At 47.0% G+C, this 19773-nt stretch overlaps 1 protein-coding gene across 1 annotated transcript in view; it reads right to left on the bottom strand.

Moving 5' to 3' along the window:
- Positions 1–18857: 18857 nt before the first annotated feature.
- Positions 18858–19773, bottom strand: part of NSMF (NMDA receptor synaptonuclear signaling and neuronal migration factor) — an 83505-nt gene continuing 82589 nt past the window's right edge. Inside the window, exon 14 of the mRNA XM_073314110.1 lies at positions 18858–19627. Within this exon, the coding sequence (XP_073170211.1) occupies positions 19530–19627 (98 nt within the window). The 3' untranslated portion in view covers positions 18858–19529. The remainder of the gene's footprint in view (positions 19628–19773) is intronic.

Genomic DNA, 19773 nt, shown 5'->3' with positions numbered 1-19773 from the left:
ATTTTACAGAGGTGATTCCTTTACTTCTATTAAAAGTCTTCTTGTAAGAAAACTGAATGCTTTTTCATTGTTCTAAGATCCAAGGGTTTGGGTCTGTGGTCACCTATGCAAATTGGTGAGGATTTTTACCAAACCTTCCCCAGGAAGTGGGGTGCAAGGGTTGGGAGGATTTTTGGGGGAAAGACGTGTCCAAACTATGTTTCCCAGTAAACCCAGATAAAGTTTGGTGGTGGCAGTGGAAATCCAAGGGCAAAGGGTAAAATTAATTTGTACCTTGGGGAAGGTTTTCATGCAGGTCCCCACATCTGTACCCTAGAGTTCAGAGTGGGGGAGGAACCTTGACAGCCACAATGTCCCAAGAGCTGCACGCATCCAGGCCCCTGCCCAATCTCTGAAACCAAGGCTGACTGCGCTGACTCCCTCAAGGCGCTTAAACACATCCTCTCCCGAACTCCACCAACAGCGTAAGCTGGCTTCAAGCCCTTGTCTACACTGTGGGGGATCGATCTAAGTTATGCAACTTCAGCTACGTGAATCACATAGCTGAAGTCGACATACTTAGATCGACTTACCATGGTGTCTTCACCGCAGTGAGTCGACGGCTGCTGCTCCCCCATTGACTCCACCTGCGCCTCTCGCAGCGGTGGAGTACAGGAGTCGACAGGAGAGTGCTTGGGGATCGATTTATCGCATCTAGACTAATCGCAATAAATCGATCCCCACTGGATCGATTGCTGCCCATCGATCTGGTGGGTAGTGTAGACATAAGGGGCATGTGGCAGGCGTAGCACAGAACACGCAGGCACTGCACAGAATTCTAATACATTACTGCTCTTTACTTAATCACAAAATAAATATGCAGAGCTATACAAATAAAATAAACCCTACATGGATACACAACACAGTGGCTTTGCATGATGCAGCAGTTTTATAATAATAACTGCATGGTAACTTCCACGTATCAGCCAGAATTCATAAGTTTCACACACAGCTTTCCAGAATCAATGCGCAGGGACAGTGCCTGGGCTCTGTTCAGACTGTGGGGGTTAAAACACCCAGGGAGCCAGCAGCCGGGTCTCCTCACAGCAATCTGGTGAGCCGCGAGCCGGGGGAGCCTGACTGGTGCTGTGACACACCCCAATTCTATCACCAGATGCAAGCTGCTGCTCCCCCAACCACCGCATGAGGGCTACACATCAACGAGCTGGTACCAGGATCCATTCCTTGCTGTTGAGCAGGTCTCCATTCATCACCATGCTCATCTACTCTGGCAGAAAGCTGTTGAGAAGGCTGGGGTGGGGCAGCATCAACAGTACTTGGACTTCCCCAACCTCCTTCAGCCTGGACACTAGATTCTAGCCCTGTGGCGGGCACAGAAACCACTCTGACTCTGGATTTCTTCTCGACATGAGATGAAGGACAAGAGATGAAGGATCAGCTTGGCTTAACAGTGAAATCCTTGCTGATCTTAAACACAAAAAAGAAGCTTACAAGAAGTGGAAGATTGGACAAATGACCAGGGAAGAGTATAAAAATATTGCTCGGGCAAGCAGGAGTGAAATCAGGAAGGCCAAATCACAATTGGAGTTGCAGCTAGCAAGAGATGTTAAGAGTAACAAGAAGGGTATCTTCAGGCATGTTGGCAACAAGAAGAAAGCCAAGGAAAGTGTGGGCCCCTTAATGAATGAGGGAGGCAACCTAGTGACAGAGGATGTGGAAAAAGCTAATGTACTCAATGCTATTTTTACCTCTGTCTTCATGAACAAGGTCAGCTCCCAGACTGCTGCACTGGGTAGCACAGCATGGGGAGGAGGTGACTAGCCCTCCGTAGAGAAAGAAGAGGTTCGGGACTATTTAGAAAAGCTGGACGAGCACAAGTCCATGGGACTGGACGCACTGCATCTGAGGGTGCTAAAGGAGTTGGCGGATGTGATTGCAGAGCCATTGGCCATTATCTTTGAAAACTCATGGTGATCGGGGGAGGTCCCAAAAGACTGGAAAAAGGCTAACGTAGTGCCCATCTTTAAAAAAGGGAAGAAGGAGGATCCGGGGAACTACAGGCCTGTCAGCCTCACCTCAGTCCCTGGAAAAATCATGGAGCAGGTCCTCAAGGAATCAATTCTGAAGCACTTAGAGGAAAGGAAAGTGATCAGGAAGCATGGATTCACCAAGGACAAGTCATGCCTGACTAACCTAATTGCCTTCTATGACGAGATAACTGGCTCTGTGGATGAGGGGAAAGCAGTGGTCTTGTTATTCCTTGACTTTAGCAAAGCTTTTCACACGGTCTCCCACAGTATTCTTGCCAGGAAGTTAAAGAAGTCTGGGCTGCATGAATGGACTATAAGGTGGAAAGAAAGCTGGCTAGATCGTCAGGCTCAATGGATAGTGATCAATGGCTCCAAGTCTAGTTTGCAGCCAGTATCAAGCGGAGTGCCCCAACGGTTGGTCCTGGGGCTGGTTTTGTTCAATATCTTCATTAATGATCTGGAGGATGGCGTGGACTGCACCCTCAGCAAGTTTGCAGATGACACTAAACTGGGAGGAGAGGTAGATAGGATACAGAGGAACCTAGACAAATTAGAGGATTGGGCCAAAAGAAATTGATGAAGTTCAACATGGACAAGTGCAGAGTCCTGCATTCAGTATGGAAAAATCCCATGCACTGCTACAGACTAGGAACCGAGCAGCTAGGCAGCAGTTCTGCAGAAAAGGACCTAGGGGTTACAGTGGACGAGAAGCTGGATATGAGTCAACAGTGTGCCCTTGTTGCCAAGAAGGCTAATGGCATTTTGGGCTGTATAAGTAGGGGTATTGCCAGCAGATGGAGGGACATGATCATTCCCCTCTATTCGTCATTGGTGAGGCCTCATAGTAAATAGAGTAAATATGGCAGGTGACCAGCTTGGCTTAACGGTGAAATCCTAGCGGATCTTAAACATAAAAAAGAAGCTTACAAGAAGTGGAAGGTTGGACATATGACCAGGGAAGAGTGTAAAAATATTGCTCGGGCATGTAGGAATGAAATCAGGAGGGCCAAATTGCACCTGGAGCTGCAGCTAGCGAGAGATGTCAAGAGTAACAAGAAGGGTTTCTTCAGGTATGTTGGCAACAAGAAGAAAGCCAAGGAAAGTGTGGGACCCTTAATGACCTTCTCTTGGTGAATCCATGCTGGCTGTTCCTGATCACTTTCCTCTCATGCAAGTGCTTCAGGATTCTTCATAAATGATCTGGAGGATGGTGTGGATTGCACTCTCAGCAAATTTGCGGATAATACTAAACTGGGAGGAGTGGTAGATACGCTGGAGGGGAGGGATAGGATACAGAAAGACCTAGACAAATTGGAGGATTGGGCCAAAAGAAATCTGATGAGGTTCAATAAGGATAAGTGCAGGGTCCTGCACTTGGGACGGAAGAACCCAATGCACAGCTATTCCCCATGTTATGATGCCCAGTGCAGCAGTCTGGGAGCTGACCTTGTTAGTGAAAACAGAGGCAAAAAAAGCATTGAGTACATTAGCTTTTTCCACATCCTTTGTCACTAGGTTGCCTCCCTCATTCAGTAAGGGGCCCACACATTCCTTGGCTTTCTTCTTGTTGCCAACATACCTGAAGAAACCCTTCTTGTTACTCTTAACATCTCTGGCTAGCTGCAGCTCCAGGTGCGATTTGGCCCTCCTGATATCATTCCTACATGCCCGAGCAATATTTTTATACTCTTCCCTGGTCATATGTCCAACCTTCCACTTCTTGTAAGCTTCTTTTTTATGTTTAAGATCTGCTAGGATTTCACCATTAAGCCAAGCTGGTCGCCTGCCATATTTACTATTCTTTCGACTCATTGGGATGGTTTGTCCCTGTAACCTCAACAGGGATTCCTTGAAATACAGCCAGCTCTCCTGGACTCCTTTCCCCTTCAAGTTAGTCCCCCAGGGGATCCTGGCCATCCGTTCCCTGAGGGAGTCGAAGTCTGCTTTCCTGAAGTCCAGGGTCCGTATCCTGCTGCTTACCTTTCTTCCCTGTGTCAGGATCCTGAACTCAACCAACTCATGGTCACTGCCTCCCAGATTCCCATCCACTTTTGCTTCCCCCACTAATTCTACCCGGTTTGTGAGCAGCAGGTCAAGAAAAGCGCCCCCCCTAGTTGGCTCCTCTAGCACTTGCGCCAGGAAATTGTCCCCTACGCTTTCCAAAAACTTCCTGGATTGTCTATGCACCGCTGTATTGCTCTCCCAGCAGATATCAGGAAAATTAAAGTCACCCATGAGAATCAGGGCATGCGATCTAGTAGCTTCCGCGAGCTGCCGGAAGAAAGCCTCATCTACCTCATCCCCCTGGTCCGGTGGTCTATAGCAGACTCCCACCACTACATCACTCTTGTTGCACACACTTCTAAACTTAATCCAGAGACACTCAGGTTTTTCTGCAGTTTCGTACCGGAGCTCTGAGCAGTCATACTGCTCCCTTACATACAGTGCTACTCCCCCACCTTTTCTGCCCTGCCTGTCCTTCCTGAACAGTTTATAACCATCCATGACAGTACTCCAGTCATGTGAGTTATCCCACCAAGTCTCTGTTATTCCGATCACGTCATAGTTCCTTGACATCACCAGGACCTCCAGTTCTCCCTGCTTGTTTCCAAGGCTTTGTGCATTTGTATATAAGCACTTGAGATAACCTGTTGATCGCCCCTCATTCCCAGTATGAGGCAGGAGCCCTCCCCTCACAGACATTCCTGCCTGTGCTTCCTCCCGGTATCCCGCTTTCCCACTTACCTCAGGGCTTTGGTCTCCTTCCCCCGGTGAACCTAGTTTAAAGCCCTCCTCACTAGGTTAGCCAGCCTGCTGGCAAAGATGCTCTTCCCTCTCTTCGTAAGATGGAGCCCGTCTCTGCCCAGCACTCCTCCTTCATGGAACACCATCCCGTGTTCAATATCAGGATGATTGAAGTCGCCCATGAGAACCTGGGCGTGCGATCTAGTAGCTTCTATGAGTTGCCGGAAGAAAGCCTCGTCCACCTCATCCCCCTAGTCCGGTGGTCTATAGCAGACTCCCACCACAACATCACCCTTGTTGCTCACATTTCTAAACTTAATCCAGAGACTCTCAGGTTTTTCTGCAGTTTCATACTTGAGCTCTGAGCAGTCATACTGCTCCCTTACATACAGTGCAACTCCCCCACCTTTTCTGGCCTCCCTGTTCTTCCTGAACAGTTTATACCCATCCATGACAGTACGCCAGTCATGTGAGTTATCCCACCAAGTCTCTCTTATTCCAATCACATCATAATTCCCTGACTTTGCGAGGACCTCCAGTTCTCCCTGCTTGTTTCCCAGGCTTTGTGCATTTGTATATAGGCACTTGAGATAACCTGCTGATCGCCCCTCGTTCTCAGTATGAGGCAGGAGCCCTCCCCTCTCACACGTTCCTGCTTGTGCTTCCTCCCGGTATCCCGCTTCCCCACCTACCTCAGGGCTTTGGTCTCCTTCCCCCAGTGAACCTAGTTTAAAGCCCTCCTCACTAGGTTAGCCAGCCTGCTCGCAAAGATGCTCTTCCCTCTCTTCATTAGGTGGAGCCCGTCTCTGCCTAGCACTCCTCCTTCTTGGAACACCATCCCACCGTCAAAGAATCCAAAGCCTTCTCTCTGACACCACCTGCGTAGCCATTCATTGACTTCCACAATTCGACGATCCCTACCCTGGCCTTTTCCTTTCACAGGGAGGATGGACGAGAAGACCACTTGTGCCTCATACTCCTTTATCCTCCTTCCCAGAGCCACATAAGTCCTCAGTGATCCGCTCAAGGTCATTCTTGGCAGTAGCATTGGTGCCCATGTGGAAAAGAAGGAAGGGGTAGCGGTCCGAGGGCTTGATGAGTCTCGGCAGACTCTCCGTCACATCACGAATCTTAGCCCCTGTCAAGCAGCAGACTTCTCTGTTTTCCCAGTTAGGGCGGCAGATAGATGATTCAGTCCCCCTAAGGAGAGAGTCCCCGACCACCACCACCCGCCTCCTTCTCTTGGGAGTGGTGGTCGTGGAACCCTCAACCTTATGACAGTGCATCTCATGCCTTTCAACTGGCGGAGTCTCCTTCTGCTCCCTTCCCCCAGACGTAACTTCTGGGCCACTCCCCGCAATGGTACCTGTGGAGAGAACATGAAAACAGTTACTTACCTGTATCTGCGTTGCTGGTACATGGACGCTCCCCTTTCTTCTTCTGGAGGTCATATGCTGCCAAATTTCTTCACCGTCCTCCTGTCCCCGCTGCGCAGCCTGCTCTGAATCTTCAGAACCTTGTGCCTGTAGAAGCATATCCTGATGTCTGTCCAGGAAATCTTCAGTTTCTCTTATGCAACGCAGGGTCAATACTTGTTGCTCCAGACATTGAACCTTCTCTTCCAATATGGAGACCAGCTTGCACTTTGTACAGACAAAGTCGCTTCTGTCCTGTGGAAGAAAGACAAACATGGCACATCCTGTGCAGGTAACAACAGCTGAACACTCCCCATCCATATTACCTTCCTACTATGAGCTTCCTCAGAAGATGCAGTAATTACTCAAAGAAGCCATTAGGGTGTAAGCCTCAGTGGGCTCACCCAAGGCGAACTCCCAGGCAAACTCCTTCTGTTTGCTGCTCTGCTGTCCCCCGCTGCTCAAGAGGATGGATCTAGACTGTTCTCAGTGGTAGCTGATGACAGAACAAGGAGTAGTGGTCTCAAGTTGCAGTGGGGGAGGTTTAGGTTGGATGTTCGGAAAAACTTTTTCACTAGGAGGGTGGTGAAGCACTGGAATGCGTTACCTAGGGAGGTGGTGGCATCTCCTTCCTTTTGAGGTTTTTAAGGTCAGGCTTGAGAAAGCCCTGGCTGGGATGATTTAGTTGGGGATTGGTCCTGCTTTGAGCAGGGATTGGACTAGATGACCTCCTGAGGTCCCTTCCAACCCTAATAACCTTTTTCCATGGCCCATTGTTTTAATAGATGTGCCATTACCTTAAATAGTTAATCACAATATGCTGGCTAGACTGGATGTAAACTACTTTGTGTCTGTTACCCAGGAGCAAACACAAAGCCCTGGCTGGGATGATTTAGTTGGGGATTGGTCCTGCTCTGAGCCGGGGGTGGGACTAGATGACCTCCTGAGGTCCCTTCCATCCCTGATATTCTATGATTCTGTGGCAAAGGCCCAGTTACAGATTCAGCCAAGAGGAGAGAGAAAAGGGTGTGTCAACTACGCAACTCACTTTATTGGGGGCTGGACTCCAGCAAAAGTTACAGCCAGTTGCTGATTCTCCCACAGAGGCTTTTCCAGCAGCTGAGACCAGCTAGCACAGAAGAGGGCTCCACCCATGTCCATTATTGGATGGGTGACAGTAGGGTTGTGACAGGGCAGTCTGCCTCTTACAGGCAGTACTGCCTGCTGGTCAGTCCTCCCCAGCACGTGGCATGGCCCTTTAACCATTTGGGGGCTGATACACAAAGCGTGAGGCGCTATGGGGAGAGAGGAAAGAGGTCCCTGAAAGAAGTTACTGCATCTTTAAGGGCGCAAGACCTGGAGCCCTGCAGATAGGATGGGGAGGGCTCCTGTCTCACTCAGCCAATAAGGAATGAGCTGGGAGAAGGGGTCAGCATAAATGCTGCCTCCTTTTTTCATAGCAGAGCAGGTGCCTACGTGCATGAAAGGAGTAAGAAGGCTCCTGCAGGGCCCTGAGTTAGCAGGGTGTAGCCAGGGAACCCTCTGAGGGCCAAGTGGAGCCAGCTGAGGGAGATAGATAAATTACAACCCAGCTCAAGGAGGTGTTCTGGGGCCTTCTGATAAGAAGAGGGATAATAATTGCTTGAGTTACCCAGCTGCAGCAGGAGGGCTGGGGACTCCTGCCCTAAGGAGAGACTAAAAGACAAAGAGAACCCTGAAGGGACTGGGAACAATGCTGAGAGGGCAGGCTGCAGCAGCAAGTTTTGTTTATTTGGCCCCTTTTGTCTGAGACTGTGTGACAAACAGGCCCTAATATTCTTCATATGATTGAGGCAAGAGTGGCTGAAGTTAGTGGCTTCCTGAGAACGGAAACAGAGGCAGGGAGTATTTGCAATGCCTCCCTAAGTACAAGGTGCTACAGGACAGATATGCCCCACATCAGAGGTATTTCTCTATGGACAGAACACAAAGGGGCTGAAGGCAGCAGAGAATGGGCCCAACACCTTAGAGCTGGGTGTGGTCTTAACCTGCCTTGCAGAGTCCCTGTTTTCCTTTCTCTGTTGTGGCAGTCGTGTTTGTGCAGAGTGGAAGTGCTGCTGATCAATATATTTCACTATAGGCCGGCGTTGCTGCTGGAGGCGGGGCACCTCACACCATCTAACAAAGGCAAAAATTAAACTCTGCAACAGAATTTCAGATATTCCAGTTTCCTGTGCCTTCACCAACTAAACTTCCCACAATCACCTTGGAGCTAACACACCAAACATTAAAATTTCAACTGTCCCCTCCCAAATTTTGCAGTGACCCATCACCTTTCGCAATAACCCAGGAAGACAGACGAGCTCACCAGTATGCCCAGAAAGCCGACAACTCGGTGTGGTGCAGCAGCTGTGTGCTGTATTATTCTAGAACAGTGGTTTTCAACCTGTGGACGCCTGGGGGTTTGCAGACTATGTCTAATATTTCCAAAGGGCTCTGCACCTCCATGTGAAATATTTCTAGGGGTCTGCAAATGAAAAAAGGTTTAAAACCTCTGCTCTAGCATGCTGCCTCAGGCATGGTAAATAACCCTCAGGGAGGCCAGTTAAAATTACTATAAAGCAAAAAGAAAAGGAGTACTTGTGGCACCTTAGAGACTAACCATTTTATTTGAGCATGAGCTTTCGTGAGCTACAGCTCACTTCATCGGATGCATACTGTGGAAACTGCAGAAGACATTATATACACAGAGACCATGAAACAATACCTCCTCCCACCCCACTCTCCTGCTGGTAATAGCTTATCTAAAGTGATCATTCTCCTTACAATGTATATGATAATCAAGTTGGGGGGTGGGGGAGGGTGAGAAAACCTGGATTTGTGCTGGAAATGGCCCACCTTGATTATCATACACATTGTAAAGAGAGTGGTCACTTTGGATGGGCTATTACCAGCAGGAGAGTGAGTTTGTGTGGGGGGGGGGAGGGTGAGAGAACCTGGATTTGTGCTGGAAATGGCCCAACTTGATTATCATACACATTGTAAGGAGAATGATCACTTTAGATAAGCTATTGCCAGCAGGAGAGTGGGGTGGGAGGGGGTATTGTTTCATGATCTCTGTGTGTATATAGTCTTCTGCAGTTTCCACGGTATACATCCGATGAAGTGAGCTGTAGCTCACGAAAGCTCATGCTCCAATAAATTGGTTAGTCTCTAAGGTGCCACACGTCCTCCTGTTCTTTTTGCGAATACAGACTAACACGGCTGTTACTCTGAAACCTATAAAGCAAAAGAACCTTGAAAATGGAGAGAAAGGAGCTTGTGTTTGGAGTAGAGCCTGGAGCATGGAACCTGGTGCAAGAGCTGAGGCCCCAAAGTCAGGCCATGGCTTAAAGCAGATGCACTGCCCAGTACATGAACTTGGGAAAGCTGTTATTAGTGTCCCAGGCACTAGGTATTTACGTAAGCATATTCCAGCGAGCAATATATCCCATTGTAGCACAGGATGGATGGTTTGTCCAAGATATCAGGAACAAGGGGCGGTAGCAGACAGATGTCAGGAAATGTGTCTGGTGGTATCTATGTGTATGCTAGTGGTTTTCACCTTAATTCGTTGTGTGGCCTAGGGGATGGCAGAAACTCCCGCTGCCAGCTGAGCCATTCCTTGCTACTAGGCTAAGGTGCCAATATTTCCCAAAGGGAAAACGAGACACAGCACAGGGCTGGCCCGATCCCTGCCTGCCCCGCTGTGCGAGACTGGGGTCGCCAGTGTCCCCTGCACACATTCCTCCGCACCCCGCTTTTTTGACACCAGTGGTCATTTATCCCATTTACTCTTGCTAACTGACAAATGCCCATTTTTGCCAAAAAAGTTGGAACAGCTGGGACAAGGCTTAAAAAAGGGACTGTCCCGCCCACAGCAGGATGTATGGTCACCCTAATCCGGGCACTCACGTGTCAGTGTACCTGTAACAACAGAGCCAGGGCGCTGAGACTGTGTCTAGGGGCAGTGAACCTGGCCGAGTGCCTTTGTCGCTGAGCTGTGGCTGGGGTCTTTCTTCCTGAGTAACGCTGAAGAGCAGCAGGTCAGCAGGCTCTCTGCTCATCACGCTGAAGCTGCAAGGACAGAAGCACTGAGCAGCCTAAGCAGCGCTACAGGGGCAATAATATTCCAGCCTCCAGCACTTCCCCACACTAGGCAGTGCTGTCCACGTCTGCTGGGCCAACTCGCTGTGCAGGGCGGGACAGCACACGGCATGGACACACACGCAAGCCAGCTGGCAACACTGTTTGCCTAGTGGTTAATGCTGCCCACTGACCCAAGGGAGCTGTGGGCGTGATTCTTAGTCCTGGCCCCTCTTCCCCTGAGTTGCAGGAGTGGAAACTGGTTTCATTCCTAGCTCTTGTTGCTGGCTCTGAGGCTATTGGGGAGTGGGGATGGTGGTCAGACAGCACCACCAAGTGGGTGGAGTGTGAATTGTTGGTTTAGGAAAGACAAGTCTACACTAGAGACATAGTGGTGGAGAGGAGGGGAATTAAAACAAAAGGGCTCTGGGGGTTTCTATAAAGGAACCCCCTTGTATTGTCACTGCAATCACCTTGGACCTAGGGACAAAGACAGTGACAAGTCTCCTTTGGCTGAAAGGTCAAAAGGTGGCAGGAGGATGCAGCTAGGTACTGTGGTTCTGAAGAGAATCACCCACCTGTGCATGGAGCTGCTGTGCAGCTGAGAAGTGCATCTGTCTCTCCAGGAGAACCACAAGGGCTGTCACCGCTTAGCCCTTCACATGGCCATGTGGTTGGTAAAAGGACCAATGCTTTTCTATAGATCGTTTAATGCTGTCACACAACAGCTCCGGCCCCTGGGGCCCAGCACTCGGGCTTGTCTCCCCTCTGTAAGAGCCCTGCTTTTCTGCTGCAGCACTTCTTTGACTGCTGCAATTTTAGAAATGTTAAAAGTCTTTAAACCTTCACTGGGCACCAAAGAGCAGATTTGTCACGTAGCACTTGGTTATCGTGTTAGTAACCAGGCAGAGAGAGACTGTATGAAAAGAAAAAAGCTTTTCTCTTGCTTTCGCCAAAATGTCTGTTTTTATTAAATCACATCTTAAAACCTATAAACTTTCATGTATTTGAAACATGGTTATCATACACAAAGCAGCAAATAGTCCCAAAGAAACATGTGAACGTACCCAGTGGATATGGTAGATCTAGCCCACCTGGAAGGAGGCCGGTGTAACCAATCACAAACGGCATTTAAGGTTGTGGGGGGTGCTCAGAAAGATTCTTCTTTCAGCCTTTTGGCAGATCTGCCCTGCTGGCTCAGAGCCCAGGATCTGTCCTTTGAAACGCAGCTTGAATCCCCCACAGAGGCAAGACCCACACTTCAAAACTCTCCACTAATTTTGGGTGCTTCAGATCTTCGGTAGTCAACTTGTGCACCTGAGCTGTCTGACATTGGCACTCGAGAGCAGCAGTGGTCATTTTTGGAAATTTGGGGGTGAAGAGTTTGGAGCTCTCTGCATGGGATTGATCCAACTGTAATTTTCAGTTGAAATGGGATGGGAAAAGGAAAGATTGTTCCTCCCCCAAATCTATTGCCTGCCTGCTGAAATGAAATCCTCAGCTACTGCTATCTGCTTTGTTCAGTGCCGTGGTGAGGAGGCCACACAATGACTTAAACATGTGGGAAGCTGGATACATACACTCCTCCTCTGGAAAGGTTTGATTTTTGCAAGAAGCTGTATGCCCTCAACTCCCATGGAAATCAGTGGGAGTTAAGGGCACTCAGCACAATACAGAATTGGGTCCTACGCATTTGATCTTTTACATGGCATTGTCAAGTAAATGGTTATATATTAGATTTTGTTGCTTTCATTAACGCTGACAATTGTATTTACTTTTTCTCCTTCCTACTGGGAGAAAGGTAATTTGCCCACCTCCTCCATATTCCTAACAGATATACACAAATATAAAAGGACATAAGCTATGATTACTCTCTCTATTCTTTGTAGACCTGTGATTGTTTTTCCAATCATTGCTTGGGGCTTTTTTCTTTAAAGAAAATCAATGCCAGGAACCCAGGCTGTGCTAGCAGCTCTGATAACAAACTAGTCTGTGGTTTTGAGGGAAATAATTGGTTACAAGAAACAATGGCAGGATTCCATGTGTGTGTACACATGCATTAACTTATTTATACAGATGCATGTGTGTAGTTCTCCCCACTCACCAACAGTCCCCCTCTCCTACGCTAACCTGGGTCATTTTTATGACATCTCAAAGTTGAGGATTAATCTCTGGGGTGGCGTCCCTTGAAACCCTCACGTAAGAGTGACCAGGATGTTTGAAGAGGGATGCGACCTCTGTGTCAGAGTTTGAGTCAAAACTCCAGCTCCCCCATCTTCTATTCAATTGTGTGTAAATCCCAACACCAGCCATGGTTTAAGGGTTTAAAGCCAATTGCCAAAGGCCTGTCAATGCAATAACATTGAACTTTTCTCCCCATAGGGAGAGAGCTGGGTATATCAATAGAACTCCACAAACTGATTTGCACAGCCGTAGGCGAAAGGTTACATTCAAAAGCCGAAAAAACATGTATATCATGTGGGGAATGGGAACTGTGGAGGAGAGACGGGCACATTATTGCTATATAAACTCCAGAAGGGGAGTCTCATGAAGGGCTCACAATTGTACACAGTAACAAATCTCTCCAGCAGCTGCTTGAGGTTCTATGCAAAAGTTTTCATGTTACTGAGACCCAGACACAGCTCCCGTTGAAGTTGATGGAGAGACTTCCAATTAGTTCAGTGACAGCTGGACTGGGCCCCAGCTGCAGAGGGAGCAGCCAAATATCGGGATCAGTTAAAGACACCATCACTTTGCAACATAGAACATAAGGAAGAAATGTGAGTGCTAACGGAATGGTAACCAAATGCCCTCAACTCCCATGGTATGGGTCTCTTACCAAAGGTAAGAGACTCATACACCAATCTTTTTCCTTTCATTGGCCAATTTTAAATATATTTTAATAGCAATGGAATAGCAATCATTATCTTTGAACTCTGACCTTTACTAAATATTTAAAGAAAATGCAATGTAATTTTCCTTCACATGGGTTCTTAGAACGTAATATCCATTATTTTCACCTCTAAATTCACTATTTCACATATTCTCTCCCATGTATCGTATGTCTGAATCAAAACTTCCAGTTGTGTCTCTCCAGCACAGGTAAGAGATTGCACTCTAGCTTTTATACCCAGGGCCCTGACTCCGATCTCACACAACTTATCATCACTGGTTTCACAGCAGGTTGACAGTGGTGTAACTGAGTTCAAAATCAGGCCCACCATCTCTAAGTCTCACATGTATGTATTAAACTCCCAGGAGCTAGACAAAGCTATCAGCAGTCAGACTGACCCATAGCTGTGGGTGAACTGGTTTCTGATTGCCGTTGGCTTGCACTTCCTCCTCCAACAGAACAGCTGGAGGAAAATTCGTACTAGACAATGGTGTCTCATTCAGCCCCCCGAATCTAAGGCTGTAGACCCCTGGCTGCCTGTCTCGCAGTGGGTGAACTCCCTGGTTTACTGCTTTGGGGCTGCAACAAACCTCGGCTTCAGCAGATGTTTGCTGCATCAGTCCAGGCCTCCTGTAACAAGTCCATCCAGCAGGGTTTGAATGAGGGACGTTCTGATTCTGATCACGAATGCTCATAGAGTTGAACAGTTATTTTAAGAGGCAAGGCAGGGACAAGATGAATAAACCATTTCTGGGATCACATGTGCATGTGCTACTCTAGTTTAGTGCCAAACTTTGTTTTCAGTGATCTTTGCCTCCTGTAATTTTTGTTTAACTGATGGGAAACAAATTCAAAATAGACACCAGCCAACACTAGGCCAGAAGGTGTTCCCATTTACACCTGTGCAACTCACCTGAACTCAAATGGGGATGAGGGGGAAGGGAGTCATTTAGATAGGATTTCACCCAGCATCCTCAAAACAAACAGATTTGTGATCCGGGAAGGAAGGGACTTCCTCTAAAATCTCTGATGCATGGTTCTGACAACTCCTGCCAATGCCATTCCTGTTATAGTGACCTAGAAGGGTTCATTATTGTGCAACAGGCCACCTTGTATTGGACCCCCAAACAGTGAATCCCAAAGAAGTGTTCAGGCCAAGATGGGCCTTGCTATGGTGGTGCGTGGTTAGTTAGGCTGAGTTAAGAAGAGGAGTTTGTGGATGTGTCTTCGTGTTTGCCTTTTCTGGAGACACATTACCATTCGGTGACTGGACAGTTATGCTGGAGAGGCCAAGGAGACACTAAGAGAACTCTTGCATTCTGCTGGGTGGAGCAGAGCAGATGGGAACAAACGGGAACATGCGTATCTCACACACAATTTGAGAGAGGCGGCCTGTCTACAAAAACACACATATAGTGTACACACCATCTCTCCCAAGGAGCATCACAGGAGGCAGAACTGGGTTCAGACAAGCCCCGAACAAGCAAGAGGGGAGACCCAGGCTGAGCCGAGCCAGAAGAATTCACTCGTTCCTGGAGTCTCACCCAGGGAAGCAGCAGCCCTTGGAGGCAAAGTGGGCTGAGTGCAGACTGCAGGGGATGTGGCTCAAACCACTCCTGAGGTCCCTGGGTAGGGGTGGGGGAGAGGAGAGTTCGGTGGGCTCTCCTGTTCATGGGCAGGGGAACCCCCATGTGGCAGCAGGGCGGGTGGTTGGTTGGTTTCCCACACAGAAGTGTCACTGTAAGTGGAGTTGCACTGTAATGAGAGAGGGCCTGCCTGCCAACCCCCCTCCCCGCCCCATGAGGGGGGGCTGGTAGCTGCAGTGGGAGTGGGGTGGCTTTCTATGGAAACCCATATCTTGGGCTTTGTCTACACTACAGACTGTAGTGCTACAGCGGTACCCCGTAAGGTTTCCCATGGAGCCGCTCTCCCGCCAGTATCATTAAACCACCCCAACGAGCAGCAGTAGCTAAGCCAGCAGGAGAGCGTCTCCTGCCAACAGAGCACTGTCCACACCGGCACTTCTGTCGGTGAAACTGATACCGGGCGGGGAGGGAAGGGGGGGTTCACACCTCTGACGGACAAAAGTTTGACTGACAAAAGCGTTAGTGTCGACAAAGCCTTAGTTTTCTCTTGGAAGCAGCTTCTACAAGACTCCTCCCTACTTCTCCATCCAGGGCCCAACAAACTTTTCTCTTGCTCAGCCAGAGCAGAGGAGGAGGGAGAGATGACAATCCCATTAGAAAGCTGTACTGAACACTTACATGGGAACTGATAACTGTTGGATGCACACACGCTCACTAGAGTGGAGTGATGTTTCTCAATAAACTGTGTCTACCACATGCCGGTGTGTGATCTTTGTTAAAATTGCCAACCACTGCACTGGCCCAGGTGCACTTCCACAGAACAAGGACCAGAATAACCTGGATGCTGGCATTTTACCACTGTTTGATCACAGCTGGTCTAGACAAATCAGGTGTTAAAATCCCTGTGATTGGGTCTATACTAGCATGCTCCCTTCGGTGGGAAATCTTCACTAAAAGCTTGCTGCAGACACAGCTCTTAAGGGCCGACAGCCAAATGAAAAGTAGCTAAGCAATTAGGGACTTTCCCCTGAGTCCACTATAAACTGAGTTGCACTACAATCACATTTATTAGAAGTGGGCTCCACGAAAAGTTTCAAAGAGCAATTATAAATAAGAGGACTGTTAGAAAGGGGACCAATTTGGGGAACAGATTGCATGGCTTAATACAGATTTATAGCTAAAAAAAAATTTAAACGGAAAAGAACCATTTTATAGGTGCAATGACACACTTTAGGATGTGCACATAAGTCAGTAAACATACCTCTGGGATCTCATTGTGCTGCAATGGCTACACAACAGAGCATGCCAATACCTGGCCTATGCACCACCCAAAGCCCATTCCATAGAGCTTAGGTGGGCTTGAAGTGGCGCACAGAAATGAAGCTGGCCCCCTGCATAGGGTGAATTTCGCCTTGTGTGCATACGATATACTGACTGGTGAACGCAGGCCCCATTGTGTGCACCTGCTGACATGTTGATTCCAATGGAAGATGTCACATCTATGTTTTCCTCTGAGGCCTAAATAGCGACAAAGTTTTTCTGCATCCTATATCCTGCTGACTCCTTCCTGTTCCACCAGGCATTCTAAAGGATCAGCCAGTCTGAAGTCTGAAGGCTAGGACTATAACAGGGTTTAAAAGAGAACTGGATAAATTCATGGAGGTTAAGTCCATTAATGGCTATTAGCCAGGATGGGTAAGGAATGGTGTCCCAAGCCTCTGTTTGCCAGAGGGTGGAGACAGATGGCAGGAGAGAGATCACTAGATCATTATCTGTTCGGTTCACTCCCTCAGGGGCACCTGGCATTGGCCACTGTCTGTAGACAGGACACTGGGCTGGATGGACCTTTGGTCTGACCCAGTCTGGCCTTTCTTATGTTCTTAGCCAGCTAGGAGTGGATGAAAACACAATTTCTTCCTTTCAGAATTAACTTCCAAAGTGATACTAGCACACAAGACTTTAAATGGTTGATAGGCAGGAGGTATAAAATTCCCATACTGTCCTTCCAATTATAGCTTTTAGAACATTTTTTCATCCCTTTAGTCAAATGATCACTGCAAATACAAGAATCTGCTCATGTCATAATACCATAAAACTACATGGGATAGATCTTTGGAAAAGAGAGAAATGCATTCATTATTTTCAATATACTATACTATACAGTCAATTGAACCAGTAAAACAGTCTGAAACATTCATTCAAACTTACATCTCCATATAGGATAGGTTATGCAACCGTACAATCTACCTTTCTACTGCAACTCTAGTTCTAGAAGTGCTCAATCATAATAGATATACAATAGTTATACAGATAAATGATCAAAGTGTATATATTAAAGGCCCTTTCAGAGTCACATAGTATTTTCAATAGTTTCCACAATGCTACATTTATGCTACCACATTCACTGAAGTGGGGCTTTACTTGAGACGAGAGAGCATTTTATCATTCTTCACTTAACATTGTAAGCAACAACCCAAATCACGCAAGCAAACTGGAAAGTGACAGAGTCAAATATGGATGTGTTTTTGCGTCAACATCTTAATGCCGTCACTGTCATTTCATTTCTAGGCTGTCACAGAATATCCAACTCCCACCTCCTCCTGAGGAGCAGAGAGATATTAACATGCCAAATGTTAGTTCAGTGACATATAGCTTTAAACAAATCTGCTATGACATTTTCTTCCAAAACCACTTATGGTGGTGCCAAGAACCCTCTTAGTCTGCAAATCTGAGCATAAATCAACTGGAAGAAGAATTGTGCCCCCAATGACCAGCAGCCATCAGAGCATCCTGGTGGCCGCCTGGAGAGGCAGAGCAATGTGCTCACCTTTCTCGACAGCTGGCTGCGCTGGGGCCATGTCATTCGCAAGCAGATATTGATGAACTATTTGGATCGTCATGGTGATTTCTAATGATCAGAAACTGTCTCCCTCTCCCCCACTACTTACTGTACGTGGATTATTTCATAAAGATTTTACATAAAAGGTCATTAATGTACATGGGTCAGCAGTTTTAGCCAGTGGCCTGCTCCCCGGTATTAAAACAACACATGGGGCACAAAAGAGAAAGGGGATTTTCCACAGATCAGAATTAATGTTCTTTTTTTTTACGATTCAAAAGGTTTATACATTTTTTTTTCTGCACTGCACAGCCAGGTACTTTTACAAAAGAACACACCAGGAGCCCAAGCTAACCCTCCATGGTTATTCTCCTGTATATTTTACCTCTCTGAAAGAGAAAGGATATAATTGCCCCAAATGGCCAGGGTGACCTGTGCAGACTACAGTAATATTTAGCCCCTAGACATTCAGGAGACTAGAAGACTAAAAAAAAAAAAGTCAATAAATTCCACAGTATATCCTTAAAGATATTCAGCACAAATCCAGATTTGAAAACCATAGCTACTCACAGATGAGAGCTGTATAAGCCGTGTGTCTCAGACAAAAATGATTTGGAGGGGAAAGCTGAGAACTACAAATGGCTCAATAAATTGCTGGAGAAAACTGTGGTTTGCAAGTCAACAACTGGCAGGTAGGTGAATGTGGGAAAGATTCAAAATGCTACTCACCAGTGCTACATACTTCAAGAAACATTTCATTCTATTAATTCAAACACCTAAACCCCCTCGGAGGATTTCTCATTCTCAAATAATCTTCTATTCCATCCTGCAGTCTGCAAGAAGAGCTCATCTTTCTAAAATGTAACAATATACTGAGTGAACAATTACCATAGCTATTAATTTCTACTTCATTGTTATATCTTAATGAAACTGATGAAGATTCCACTCAGTCATATACTGTATTTCTAACCTAAACTTACAGCAAAACTAAAACCATACAGTTTTGCAAGTAGCCGAGATAAAGTAACAAAGTTGTGTCTAATTGGAGGGGCAACATACATTCATAAGAGCACATACAATTAGTGTAACACAACTACTCTGAAATTAAAAATAAAACCAAAACCAAACAGGATTGATCAATGCAGCAGACATGCAGGGTCTGCTAAGTAACATTAAAATCATATTGCTGGTGATTAAATATGTCTACAGAAGATATATTACGATTTTGAATATATTTTCAAGCAGACTAAAAAATACCTCATCTATTGATTATTGATGTGTTATTTGTAACTAATTAAATATTGGGAGGGTTTTCCCCTCTGTGTATAAAAATTGCACTTATTTTCTATTAAATCAAAATACGTTAAACTTTAATTCTGTACTTCAGTGTGTGTTGACATTAGGTTGCTGAACCTTGCCTGTCAAAGCTTGCAGGATTAAGTATGGCGTTCCTTGCCTTCCAACATCCCTAGCACAGCCAAGAGAGCCGCTGGGGTGCACCCGTCAGTACAATGCCCTTCCTGCTCTGGGCTTCAAGTCACTGCTTTACTATAGTGCAAGGATTATTTATTTAAATTTTTTATAAGAAAACCTGAGCCTTAAATGTCTTTAAAAGGACCTGGAATTGATTCTGGCCCATCATGACCTGAAACAGCTCAGTCCTGCAAGGAAATTTCCCATTTGACACAGCTCCCTCTGACAGACAAAGGCTCTGCGGGCAGTGTCTGCGGAGTCACATCATTCGCCTTCAAGTCTCTGTCTTTACCCAAAAGCCTTTTGTCCTGACAGCCCTTCCTTCCAGCTCTTCGGCACTGCTGCCTCCTGCAGGGCTCCCCGTGCCAATGAAAAAAGTCTCTGCCACAAGCATGACTTGTGAGACACTGGTGATCACCCTCCTCGTGCAATGGCTTCTCCAGCTCATAAAATGTCATCGTAATCCAACAGTTTGGAATGCTGGCGAGTCTTCCAGAGGCGGTAAAGGCGGAAGTCAAAGTAAGTTTCAATCATTTGCTTCCCTAGGATGAGAACCAGAACAAAGCACAGAGGTTACCCCAGTGACGCACTGGGTGAAGCAGAGACCAAGCAGCCTGCAGCAGCCAAAAAAGATCAATTCTCACTGTTTCATGGATGTGCACAGGAGAGTCTGTCTGAGAGTCTCATG

Source organism: Lepidochelys kempii, chromosome 16, assembly GCF_965140265.1.
Source record: "Lepidochelys kempii isolate rLepKem1 chromosome 16, rLepKem1.hap2, whole genome shotgun sequence".
Taxonomy (NCBI): Eukaryota; Metazoa; Chordata; order Testudines; family Cheloniidae; genus Lepidochelys; species Lepidochelys kempii.
Note: the sequence above shows the minus strand (reverse complement) of the source record. Positions and strands in the feature narration are given on the sequence as shown.